The sequence below is a fragment of the Megascapheus bottae genome, chromosome 31 (assembly GCF_031878675.1).
Source record: "Megascapheus bottae isolate mThoBot1 chromosome 31, mThoBot2.hap1, whole genome shotgun sequence".
Taxonomy (NCBI): domain Eukaryota; kingdom Metazoa; phylum Chordata; class Mammalia; order Rodentia; family Geomyidae; genus Megascapheus; species Megascapheus bottae.
In genome coordinates this window covers 3,947,089-3,959,630 of record NC_143539.1, presented here as the reverse complement: position 1 = coordinate 3,959,630, position 12,542 = coordinate 3,947,089, and the positions used below count along the sequence as shown (strand labels likewise).

The following is a 12,542-nucleotide window of genomic DNA, read 5'->3' as shown; positions in this document are numbered from 1 at the left end:
GAACTATCAACAACTAAATTTTTGTTTTTGGATTTTTTTGTGTGGGTCATGGGGCTTGAACTCTGCCTGGGTGCTGTCCCTGAGCTCTTCAGTTCAAGACTACTTCCCTACCCTTGAGCCACGCCCCACTTCCCTCTTCTAGAGGTTAATTGGAGATGAGTCTCAGGTTCTTTTGTGCCCTGGCTGGCTTTGAACTTTGATCCTCAGATCTCAGCCTCCTGAGTAACTAGGATTACGGGCATGAGCCACCACACCTGGCTAATTACTATATACAATTATTGTTTTATCTATTGAGGTGGATTTGTTTGCTTTTTTGATTGACAGTGAGTTTTGAACTCTGTAACTCACGTTTGCCACGCAAGTACTCTATTACTGAGCCATACCTCCAGCTTTTGTTGGTCATGGGGCTTGAACTCAGGGCCTGGGCAACTGTCCCTGAGCTCTTTTGCTCAAGGCTGGTGCTGTAGCCCTTTGAGCCACAGCTTGCCTGTTTTTTAGTGGTTAATTGCAGATAAAGAGTCTCACAAACTTCTAACCTAGGCTGGCTTCCAACTGCAATCCTCAGATTTCAGCCTCCTGAGCCATAAGCTACTGGCTCCTCCAATGCTGTCCCCTGAGCCTCTTTGTGCTCAAGGCTAGCACTCTACCACTTGAGCCACAGTGCCATTTCTGGTTTTTGAGTGGTTAAATGGAGATAAGAGCCTTGGGCTGGCGTTTGAACCATGATCCACATCTCAGCCTCCTGAGTAGCTGGGATTTTAGATATAAACCACCAGCAGCAACTCACCTCCTCTTCTAATGGCCAATCCCCGTGAGCCTCTTCTGCTAGTTGGGTGTAGGGCCTTAGGGTCACTGTAGGTGCCTTTGCCCTGATCTTCAGCCTAGATGCACCTGGTAGTCTGACCTCTACCAGGCCAGACAGCCCCCTCCTCCCCTGGCAAGGACCAGAACATGACAGCGGCATCCAGTGTTCGATGCAGTGGACTTCTTAGTACGTCGTAGGTCATCCACTTTTTTTTTTTTTTTTTTTTGCCAGTCCTGGGCTTGAGCTCAGGGCCTGAGCACTGTCCTTGGATTTTCTCAAGGCTAGAGCTCTACCACTTGAGCCTCAGCACCACCTCTGGCTTTTTCTTTGTATGTGGTACCGAGGAATCGAACCCGGGTCTTCATGCATGCAAGGCAAGCACTTTAACCACTAGGCCAAACTCCCGGCCCCTGGTCATCCACTTTTGAGTGCATACTAACCCCCTTGGAGTAAAGGGGTATAAAACAGCAGAGGTGTGAGAGACCTGGCCTATGGGCAAAAGCCTCTGAACTTGGGAGTGGGTTGGGAGGGGGAGGCGAGCAAAAAGAGTATCCACTGTTCCAATCTGGTTTTATTGAAAAGGAAACATACAAAAATCATGTACAAAAAAAATTTAACCAAACATGTACAGAAAATTCATTCCGTATCTACAGCAGCGCATGTACAGTATTTTACAAGGCTGGGCCACCCCTCCCCACTCCCAGACTCCGCCCTCTTCTGAGACTCCCTCCCTCCCTCCCGGACCCCATCTTTCACCTCCCCCCCCCACTTGACCCTGGGGGGGTGGCTAAGGCTGGGCCGGCTTCCGCCAAAAATCTCCCACCCACCCCCAAAGAACGCCAGTGATCATACGTGCTCTCTCTAAACCTATGCGATGGGTTTACGGGGATGGGGGTGGTGGCAGAATGCAGGATTCACAGTCTGGGCCCCTCCTGGCCACCCCCAGATGAAGGTGAGGCAGGCATGCCCACCGCCCACCGGCGGCTCAGGGAAGATGGCTGGGGATGAGGGGGGCCATCTGAAGCACCCCATTCTCTGGAGGCTAGTGGTCACGTTTGGCTCATTTGCTCTTCACAGGCCCCCTCCCCTTGAGGAGGGGGGGAAGCACCAGGGGCCTGAGGCCAGGCCCAAAGTAAAGGCTCACAGGGGAGACCCTCCCCACAGAGTCCCCCCCTTGCAGCTGGAACAGGCAGCCAGCACCAGCAGCCTTTCCTGAGAGGGTGGTGGGCAGCAGAGGCGGGTGGCTCGGTCCCCACCCCGGGGTCACTGCCGCCTCCACATGCTGAGGTCCCGGCTGCCCTCCTTCCCGGCTTCTGGCCCTGGGCTCCGAAGTCCACACCTCCGTCAGTGAACCCAGGCTGGCCGGGGCTGCGGTGGTGGCCTTGTCCGCCCTTTGGACAGGCAGTGTGCTACACGGAGCAGAAAAGGTCCCCAGTGCTGGCCAGGGCGTCAGGAGGTGGGGGGGTCCTGCCCCCCAAATCTCCAACGTTCACAAAGCGGGTGCAGGCACCTAATTGGGCTCCATCTCCGGGGCTCCAGGGCCCCTGGGTAAGGGCAGAAGTCCCATGATGACATTGTACAGGACCCTCCATGGTGATGGACGGTGTCGCTGTTGCTCTTCTTGTCTCTAGGGAAACAGAAAAAGAAGTGAGTGGCTAAGTGGCTCCCACCTGCAATCCCAGCTACTCAGGAGGCTGAAATCTGAGGATCATAGTGTGAGGAAAATCTATTCAGACTCCATCTTCGACTAACCACAAAACACTGGATGTGGAACTGTAGTGCAGATGATAGAGCGCCAGCCTTAAGTGAGAAAGCTCAAAGCACCCAGGACCTGAGTTCAAGCCCCAGCACTGGCATAACATACATAGAGATGTGCAGGGGAGTGGGTGAGGGGGTGAAGGATGAGGATGGAGGCTCAGCTGAAAGAGCCCACATGCCTATCCTAACAACTGGTTCGGATTTTTCTACCCAGACAAGCCTGCCCCATCTGGGACCAGAGACCGGAGAGAGGGCAGAGGGACAAACCCCCACACCATGGTCCCTGCCACCTGCAAGTGCTCATACCCTAGCTGTGACCTCCACCCCAGGCAGTAAATGCAGCCAAGAGGCCACAGAGATTCCAGAACAATCTGAGAGCAGAAAGACTAGGGAAAGTTTGATTTGAAAGTGTACTGGGGACAAAACTGGGTTTGGTGCCAAGAAACCTCTGCTCACTCCCTGGTGACAAAATGACATGGAATGGCTTCTAGATTTATCTCCACCTCACAGTGCTGGTCCTTCTGTCATTAAAATTTAAAAATATGGTAGGGCCGTAGCCTTGAGCTGAAGAGCTCAGGGACAGCGCCCAGGCCCAGAGTTGAAGCCCCATGACCTACGAAATAACTAATGTACAGAGAGCCATGTGTGGTTCCTGTTGGGGCACGCCTGTAATCCCTACACTTGGGAAGCAGAGGCAGGAGGATCTCAAGTTCAAGGCCAGACTAAATTACATAGAGAAACAAGACATGGAAAGTATGAGGAGCCCTGGAGAAGCTGGCATGCAGTTACCCAGGGCTACCAGCTTCTGCTTCCTGCCCTCTCTGGAGCCTGGCCGGAAGGTGGCAAAGGGGACTCGTCCGGGCTGTTCAGAGGAGACAACTGCCACTGTCTGTCTTGTGGGATATACCTCAAGACTGCATGAGGCAAGCAGCAAAGGCACCGAGCCCAGAGGTTTGCCCCGGGGACACAACCCCTAAGCACACCCTGCCGTGTGCGTTCCTAAGGGAGAAAAGCCAATAAAATGACACACAAATTTTTCTTAAAAATCTACGCTGAACATCATGAAGGCGAAGAGTGGGCCACATGTTGGCTCTATGGGGTGCCATGGCGCAGGGGGCGCAGAGGGCGCAGAGGGCCAGGAGCCCTGGCCGGGCACGGGACAGGGTGCAGATGTGGCAGGCTTGCCGGCCGACCCAGGGCCGCAGAGCGGGGTCGGGGTCGGCTCCGGCGGGCCACGGGAGGCTTCAGCGGCGCCCACCCCCCCCCCCCGCCTCCCTTTTCTCTTTTTGTAAATAAGCAAACAAAGCAGGTGTGACGATCTGAGCGCGCAGAGCCAATGCCCGACACAGGTTCGGGAAGACTGCGCGGCCCAGGTGGGGCGTGGCCTCCGCGGGGCGGGGCGGGGCCTCTTGCGGGGTGGGCGTGGCCTCCGCGGAGGCGGGGCGGGGCGGGACGCGGCTCCTGGGCCCGCGGCGGCGGGGTGGGGGGGGTGCGCGGGCCGACGCAGCGGGCTGCGCGGGCGCGCGGAGGGCGGGCGGGGCGGCGCGGGCGCGGCGCGCTGCTGACTCACCGGCTATAAATAGCCGTGGATATAGCAGCCGCCGCGCCGAGCGCCTCCCTCAGTCCCCGCGGCCGCGGGCCCGGGGTGCACTGCGGCGAGGGCCGCGCTCCGGCCCGGACTCGGCCTTCCGACCTCCCCTCCACCACCACCGCCCCCCATCCCCCCGGTCCCGCTCCTCCCCCCACCTGCCTGTCCCCGCCGCGACCCCGCGCGCAGGGCAGCAGCTGCCACACATCTGGCGGAGCGGGAAGTCCCACCTGCCGCCACCCCGCCCCGCACTCACCCGCCGCTCGTACTGCGCGTTGAGGTCGTCCGCCATCCGCCGCAGCTGGGCCCCGATCTCGCGCGCCCACTGCTCCTCCTCCCCTCGGACTCCGGGGGCCGCCTGGGTGGGGCCGCCCGCCAAGGCTTCCGGGGCGCTGGGCACCGGTGACTCTAGGTGCGGGTCCGCCGGTGACGGCGCTGGCTGCGGGCCTGGGTGGGGGAGCGGCGGGGCGCGGTCACCAGAGGCCGCCCGGGGCCCCCGCCGCCGCCGCTCTCCTCGGCTTCCCGCCCCGTACTGCAGCTTTGTTGTCGCCCACCCCGGCCTCTCCCGGATGCCCTGGCCCGGGGCGCTGGGGGCGCCCGGCCGACCTCAGTACCTCGCATCCCACCCGGGGCTGGGCCCCGCCAGCTCTGCGCTCCGCGTGGAAACTGAGGCCGGCCCTCGGGAGCCGTGCAAGGTCACCCAGGGATACGCGCCCGCCCCATCCCGAGTCCCGGCCTCGGGTCGGCCGCCCGCCCGCCGGGGCGCGACCACAGGGGCCCCACCCCCGGATGTGGCACGGGCCCGAGGGCCGCGGCCGGGCCGGGGCTGCCCGGGGCGGGAAGACCTCTCCCCGCCCCACCTTGGCTCCGCGTCCCAAGTCCCTCCCTCCTGTCACCCCAGCTCCAGCTTCAGGTGTAAAGCCGGCCTCAATTTCCACCTCCGCGACCTGCGGGTTTGCAGTCAGGGGGTCCCTCACCCCTCCTCCAGGCCCGGAGCTCGGAAGTTAGTCTAGCCGGACCCCGCTGGGTTCTGGGGGGCTCGGTGGGGGATGGGCGGAGGCAGCCCGCCGCCGGGCAGCAAGGGGTTAACAGCCCGGCAGGCGGGGGACCTTTAACCCTTCCCTCCCCGGCTGGGCTCCCTCCCGCAGGGGACTTTCCCAGCACAATGGCCCCTGCCCCGCGCCTTCCTCCAGGGGGGCAGCGAGGCGGGCCAGCGCCCACCAAACAGATGCAAATAGCGACAGCGGGGCTCACGACCCCTCCCCGAAGTGCATGGGTGACGGGCGGTCCCTCCTAGTCGCCCCCCCACCCGCCCACTCTTTCCCACTGCAATCTTCCAGAGGTCCTGGGGACCCAGAATGGGGGAGGGGAGGGGAGCCACAGCTGTCGCCGCCGCAAGCCCTGTAAAAGGCTTTGGGCTGCAAACTGGGGGACTACACAGTCAGATTCCAGGAGGGGCTTCCCACTCGACCTCCCTTCCACCCCGGCCTTCCACTCGGGGCTTCCTGCTTCTCCAAACACAAAGACCACACTGGCCACACCCTCCAGGTGGCCCCCCGCTCGGCCTGGCCCCCCCACCCCCGCCCCCTGGGCTCCAACTTGAGTGTCTCGGGGCTCGGAGCGCCCCCCATCCCAGGTGTGGGGCAGGCACTCACCGTCTGGACGCGGGCCCCGGGGCCGGCTGCGGGGAGCCCCAGGCCAGCGGGGCGCCCCCAGGGTGGCGGTGACGGCGGGCGGGGCGGTGGGCGCGCAGAGGTAGGCGGCGGGCAGCAGGGCCGGGGCGGCGGGGGCGACGGGCAGGCCGGGCTCGCAGAGGCCACAGGACACGGCCGAGGGCACCAGGCGGCCGAGCGGGAAGGGACGCGGGCTGTCGCGGGCCAGGCCCTCTACGGGCTCGGGAGAGCTGCCCTCCTGTCGTGCGCGGGCCATGGCGCTCCCGGGGGCCTGCGGGACACGGGGAGTCAGCGGGGAGGCGAAGGGGCCCTGCTCACGACGCACGCGGGGAGCAGAGTATCGCGAGGGGGACCCCCAGGGGACACACCCCTGGAGGGGAGGACGCGGGGCAGGCTGGCCAGCACCGCGATGGAGGGGGTGTGTCTGTGCTTCCGGGGGTTGGGACAGCCCGGCTGGCGAACTCCTCACAGGGGTTGATAGTGAATGGGGGGGGCGCTGGGGACAACTTTCTTAACAGTGGGGAGAAGACGGGGCGCGGGGGGAACACAGGACCCCTGTAGTGAGGAGTGTTGAGTGAGTGGGCCGTGTGTGGGAGCACACAACTGGGACGCCAGCCTGACCCCCACAGACACACCTGAGAGATGGGACAAGAAACTGCGACTCAGCACACACACACACACACACTGCACCTTCCACCCCTCCTCCCCTCACACCCAGAATCTCACACACTGACCCACTGTGGATCTGCCCAGAGACACACAATGCAGCCCTCACAACCCCCACAGGCACACAACACAGCCACAGCCACACACGCGTGCGCGCACGCGCTCACACAAACACGCACGGACATGAGCACGATACCCCCTCCCCGGGACCCACACGTCCAACCCAAGGCGGACACTCGCGCCTCCACACCAACTCCAGCCCCCGGGACGCGTCAGGCGCATGTCAGCAGACACAGATCCGATCCATCGCCACCCTCGCAGGCAACGACACCCAGACGCCCCAGCCCCAGCGATCCGCAGACATCACCCGCCCTCCTCTCCCAACCCCAAAACACCACCACCAACTGTCAGCACGCGTACACGCGTGTGCGCGCGCACAGAGACCGCTAACTAATCCACACAGCCCTCCGCACACACCTAAAACACTGGTCTCACGTGACTGACATAAACACTACACACACGCAGCCACATGACACGCGAACCACCATCGGATCTCAGTGACAAACCCTCAGAACACACACACACACACAGAAACCCGCATCACCCACCGGGCCACTGCACACACCCCACGGAGCCTAGGTGCCCCCTTCCAGACCCTCAACCCCCAGTTCCCATGTCCGCTACTGAACTCGGACACCTGGAAAGAAAAGCCACCCGCGGGGTGTTGTCAGGCAGACCACTCAGAAACCCCGGAGACAGCGGTGCACACCAGACACACGGAAACACAAACAGCTACACCCCACCGCACACCACCACCCCACACAGCGCACAGACAACTCTCCTAGCGCAGAGGCGCGCGCACACGCGCGCACACACACACACACACAGGTACACCCCAGCCCATCCGCGGATGGAGGCCATGCACAGAGCGGGACACTCACGCCTACACCCCGACGGGTCACAAATGCCAACATTCCTCTGGACTGGCACCCCGACTCTGCGCAGATCCCAGCGCCAACTCGGAGCCAGACACTCGCACACACCCAGGCGAGACACCTGCAGATCCACAGCCCCGCGCGCGCGCTCCGCGCCGTCCCAGACGCCCCGCTCCGCTGTCACGGCCCCTCCCCCGCCGCCACGTGCGTGCGCCCCGCCCGCCCAGCCAGCGCGGGGCCAATAACCGGCTGTTGCTGGGGCGCAGCCCCCGCCCGCGGGAGCCGCAGCCTCCACGGCCCACCAGCCGCCCCCCGACGCCGCCCCCGGCGGGCGCGCGCCCTGGGTGTGGCCGCCCCTCGGTGCCGCCCCCACCCCCCGAGCCCTGAGCCCCCCACCTCCGTCCGCCCCTCGGACTTCAGAGACGCGGACCACCCGGGGTCCGCGCGTCCCCAGAACACACTGGCCACCAGGGGGCGCGCGCGAGCCCGCACCCCATTGTTTGTAAACAAACCCGCCAGGCCGCTGGGGCACCTGTGCGCCCAGACCGGGGCTCCCGATCGCCGGAGGGCCTTCCGCTTGGCGGACCCAGCCGAGACCACCCTCCTCCCCGAGAAGGCAGAGGGCGACGCGTGAGGGGCGGCAGGGCGCCCGGCTCTGAAGCATGCGCTCCGGCCACCTCCTCCAGGAAGCCCACCCGGCCTGTCTGGCCTCCCTCAGCGGGTGGGGGGGGTGCACACTCACCCCGGGGGCATGAACACGCAGGAGGGTGGCGGCGGCGGGGGGCGGGCGGCTTCCTTCAGGAGGGCGCGCCCGCCGAGGTCCGCTCGCCACGGCGACTGCTACCGACTGGCTCCCGCTTCTGCCGCCGATCTGACCCCAGCGCCGCCGGTGGCTGCGTTCGCTGCCTGCGGCCGCGTCCTGTTCGTCGGCGCCGGGGGTTTGGGTGGTGTCGCTACTGCCGCCGCCGCTGCTCGGCGCTCGGCACCCGATCGCATGTGGCTCCCGCGGTCTCCCCGCTTCTCAGGCCGCCCGGCCGATCCCGGGCCCGCTCCGCGCCCGCCCCGCCTCGCCCCGCCCCCGCCCGGTCCCACGCCCCGCCCCCGCGTGACATCACGGCCCCGCCCCCGCGCGGGCAAGTCGGGGCTTGCAGACGCGGGCCGCGCCCCCTCTCCGGGCGCCGCGCCCCCTCTCCCGGCCCGGGGGTTTCCCTGCCGGGGGGGAGGGGCGGGGAGGGGCGGGGCAGGGCCTGGCCTGGCGACACCCGCTGACACACTGACACACTGACCGGGACCCGGGCTGGGGCCCCGGGCACAAGCCTGACACCCACCCCCAGACTGACCCCGCCGGTGGGTCACCCGGACACCACCCCCGCGGACAGACCCGCTCGCACGTCCCACTCAGCCCAACAAGTGCACGGTGTGCCCCGTCCCGGAAGGGGAAGGACTTGCCACGGGCCAGGCCTGGACCCACTCCCTGCAGGACACCTGTTCCCCGGAGTGGGGGAGCGCGCGCACCCCGGCCCCGCGGCCCCCGCAGGGTCCACGCGGGAGCCTCAGACACACACACACCCAAACACACAGGAACTGACTGCCCCTCCCCACGCAGCCCCAAAGTCACACCTGTCACGGGCGGCTGGCACCTTGGCGGGACCCACTCGCAAGCTTGCACACCCTGCCCCGCTCACCACGAGTCTGACAGTGGACTCGTGGGGCGGAGGAAGCCCCCGGGCGTCTGGCACAGACATGCCCGGGCAGACCCCGCACCCTGCTCCATGGTGCTGGCCGCTCTTCCTTCCCTTTCTCTCTGCCGTTTCTTTACTGTCACTTCCCCACACACTCATGTGCACACACGAGTGACCTTCCCTCCCCCAGCACGCATAAGTCTGCCTGGAGAACACTTGACATTATCTTTGGTTTTCACCCATACTACATCACCCCCAGACCCTCTGGTTGACTTGGCTTTTGTTGTTTTTTTAGTTGTTCTACCATTTAGATCACAGCTCCACTTCCAGAATTTTGGTGGTTTATTAGGAGATAAATCTCATAGACTGGGGCTGGGAGAGCGGCCTAGTGGTAGAGTGCTTGCCTAGCATTCATGAAGCTCTAGGTTCGATTCCATGGTACCACATACACAGAAAAAGCTGGAAGTAATGCTGTGCCTCAAGTGGCAGAGTGCTAGCCTTGAGAAAGCCCAAGGACAGTGTCCAGGCCCTAAGTTCAAACCCCAGTACTGGCAAAAACAAACAAACAAAAACACCTCATAGACTTTCCTGCCAGGGCTGGCTTTGAACCACAATCCTCAGATCTCAATCTTCTGAATAGCTAGGATAATGATGAGAGACTTTAGCCACTGCTGCCAGACTTGCATTTTCAACCCAGAATCTAGATAAGCCCTATGCTGCTAAACTATGCCTCCAGGGACTTCTTACTATAGGGTCTTGAGATACAGTTATACAAATTAAAATGCAGTCTTAGCTGGGTACCAGTAGAGATCTGAGGGTCCAGGTTCAAAGTCCAGTCCGTGGGACATTTTTTTTTCTTTTTCATTGGGCTTGAACTCAGGGCCTGGGCCATGTCCCTGAGCTCTTTTAACTCTTTGAGCTACAACTCCACTTCTGGTGGTTAATTGGCGATAAGAATCTTAGATGCTTTTCTCCCTGGGCTGGCTTTAAGCTGTTATCCTCAGATCTTAGCCTCCTGAGTAGCTAGGATTAGAGCCCTAAGCCAAAAAATCAAGGAGCCTGGGGTTTGGCCTAGTGGTAGAGTGCTTGCCTTGCATGCACAAAGACCTGGGTTTGATTCCTCTGTACCACATACACAGGGGGGAAAAAAAAAGTTAGAAGTGGTGCTGTGGATCTAGTGGCTCAAGTGGCAAGTGGTAGAGCCCTAGCCTTGACAAAGCTCAAGAACAGTGTTCTGGCCCTGAGCTCAAGCCCAGCACTAACAACAACAACAAAAAGAGGCCGAAGGCAACAGTGTCCAGCTCCGCACTCTTGAGACTCCTGTCTCCAATGAACAAGCCAAAATGCCCAAAGTACAGCTGGAGTACAACTGGTAGTGGTAGAATGCTAGAAATTGAGCAAAAGAAACTCAGGGACTGGCTGGGCTGGGGTGTGGCCTAGTGGTAGAGTGTTTGCTTAGCATGCATGAAGCCCTGAGTTCCATTCCTCCTCGGTACCACATACACAGAAAAAGCTGGATGTGGTGCTGGGGCTCAAGTGGTAGAGCTCTAGCCTTGAGAAAGCCCAAGGACAGTGCTCAGGCCCTGAGTTCAAGCCCCAGGACTGGCAAAGCAAGCAAGGAAGAAAGAAAGAAAGGGGTCAGGAGTTTGGCCTAGTGGTTGAGTGCTTGCCTAGCATGCACGAGGACCCGGGTTCGATTCCTTGGTACCACTACATAGAAAAAAGCCAGAAATGATGCTGAGGCTCAAGTGGTAGAGCTCTAGCCTTGAGGAAGTCCAAAGATAGTGCTCAGGCCCTGAGCTCAAGCCCAGGACCAGCAAAAACAAAAACAAAACAAAACAAAAAAACCCCTACAATATAAGCCTGACATTGTGGCTCACACCTGTAATCCTAGCTACTCAGGAGGCTGAGATCTAAGGATCACATTAAAGCCAGCCCAGGTACAAAAGTCCATGAGATTCGTATCTCCAATTAACCGCCAGAAAACTCAAAGTGGTGCTGTTGCTCAAGGGGTAGGGCAGTAGCCTTGAGCTGAAGAGCTCAGGGACAGTGCCCAGACTGAGTTCAAGCCCCATGAGCCACAATATATATATATGGCTGGATTCTGGCAGATCACACTTGTAATGCTAACTGCTCAGGAAGCTGAGATCTGAGGCTCATGGTTTTGAAGCCAGCCCTGATTGGAAACACCATCAGACTTGTGTTTCCAATTAACCAGCAAAAATGTGGACTGCTGGGCCGGGAGTTTGGCCTAGTGGTTAAAGCGCTTGCCTAGCATGCACGAAGACCTGGGTTCGATTCCATGGTACCACATATATAGAAAAAAGCCGGAAGTGGTGCTGAGGCTCAAGTGGTAGAGCTCTAGCCTTGAGAAAGTCCAAGGACAGTGCTCAGACCCTGAGCTCAAGCCCAGGCCTGGCAAAAAAAAAAAAAAAAAAAAATGTGGACTGCTAGCTCAAGTGGCAAGAGTACATACGTTGAGCAAAAAAAAAAGCTAAGGGTCAGTGTTCACACCCTTAAGCCTCAGTATGGACAGACACATACACACACAGAAAGAAAGAAAACAAAAACAAAAAACAAAAAGTCATTCTGGAGGCATGGCTCAAGTGGTAGTGGTACCAACTATAAGCAAGAAAACTAAGGCCCTGTGTTCAAGTCCCTAGTACTGGAAAAACTAAAAATAACAAATGAATAATTAAGTCTGGAGTAAATCAAGAAAAAGTTTTATTTTATATACTCAGTACATAGTTTATAGAGAGTGCATTTCTGGCTATAAATCCAGTTTGAAGGCATTTGAAAAGTGTGACGGGCCGGGAGCATGGCTTAGTGGTAGAGTGCTTGCCTAGAAGGTGTGAAGCCCTGAGTTCAATTCCTCAGCACCACATACACAGAAAAAGCTGGAAGTGGCACTGTGGCTCAAGTGGTAGAGTGCAAGCCTGGAGCAAAAGAAGCTCAGGGACAGTGCCCAGGTCCTAAGTTCAAGCCCCAGGATTAGAAAAAAAAAAAAAAGAATTTGGCATAGGTGGCTCATGTCTGTAGTTCTAGTTCTCAGGAGGCTGAAATCTGAGTATTATGGTTCAAATCCACAGAGCAAGAAAGTTCAAGAGACTTTTCAACTAGCCACTAGAAAAATTGAAGTGGCTCAAAGTGGTAACGTGCTACCCTTGAGCAAAAGAAGCTCAGAGACAGGGCCCAGGCATGAGTCCATCCCCCACAACCAACAAAAATAAAAAGATTGTGAATGGGCCGGGCGTGTGGCCTAGTGGTAGAGTGCTTGCCTAGCACCCATGACGCTCTGGGTTCCATTCCTTGGTACCACATTCACAGAAAAAGCTGGAAATGGTGCTGTGGCTCAAGTGGCAGAGTGCTAGCTAGGCTAAGTTCAAGCCTAGGGCTGGCAAAAAAAAAAAAAGTGAAGTGGGCACTGGTGGCCTA

General features: G+C 60.0%; 1 protein-coding gene across 2 annotated transcripts; it reads right to left on the bottom strand.

Moving 5' to 3' along the window:
* Positions 1-2,235: 2,235 nt before the first annotated feature.
* Bbc3 (BCL2 binding component 3) lies at positions 2,236-8,443 on the bottom strand. Of its 2 annotated transcripts, none has more exons than XM_090321891.1 (4): positions 8,168-8,443; positions 5,807-6,095; positions 4,408-4,598; positions 2,236-2,432 (listed from the first exon to the last, which is right to left on the bottom strand). In XM_090321891.1, exons 2-4 carry the CDS (start codon positions 6,078-6,080, stop codon positions 2,316-2,318), a joined length of 582 nt encoding a protein of 193 aa, XP_090178017.1. In that variant the 5' UTR covers positions 6,081-6,095; positions 8,168-8,443; the 3' UTR covers positions 2,236-2,315. The 2 variants fall into 2 exon arrangements, with proteins under 2 accessions (XP_090178017.1, XP_090178016.1); XM_090321890.1 differs by lacking the exon at positions 8,168-8,443 and adding an exon at positions 7,432-7,468.
* Positions 8,444-12,542: the final 4,099 nt, after the last annotated feature.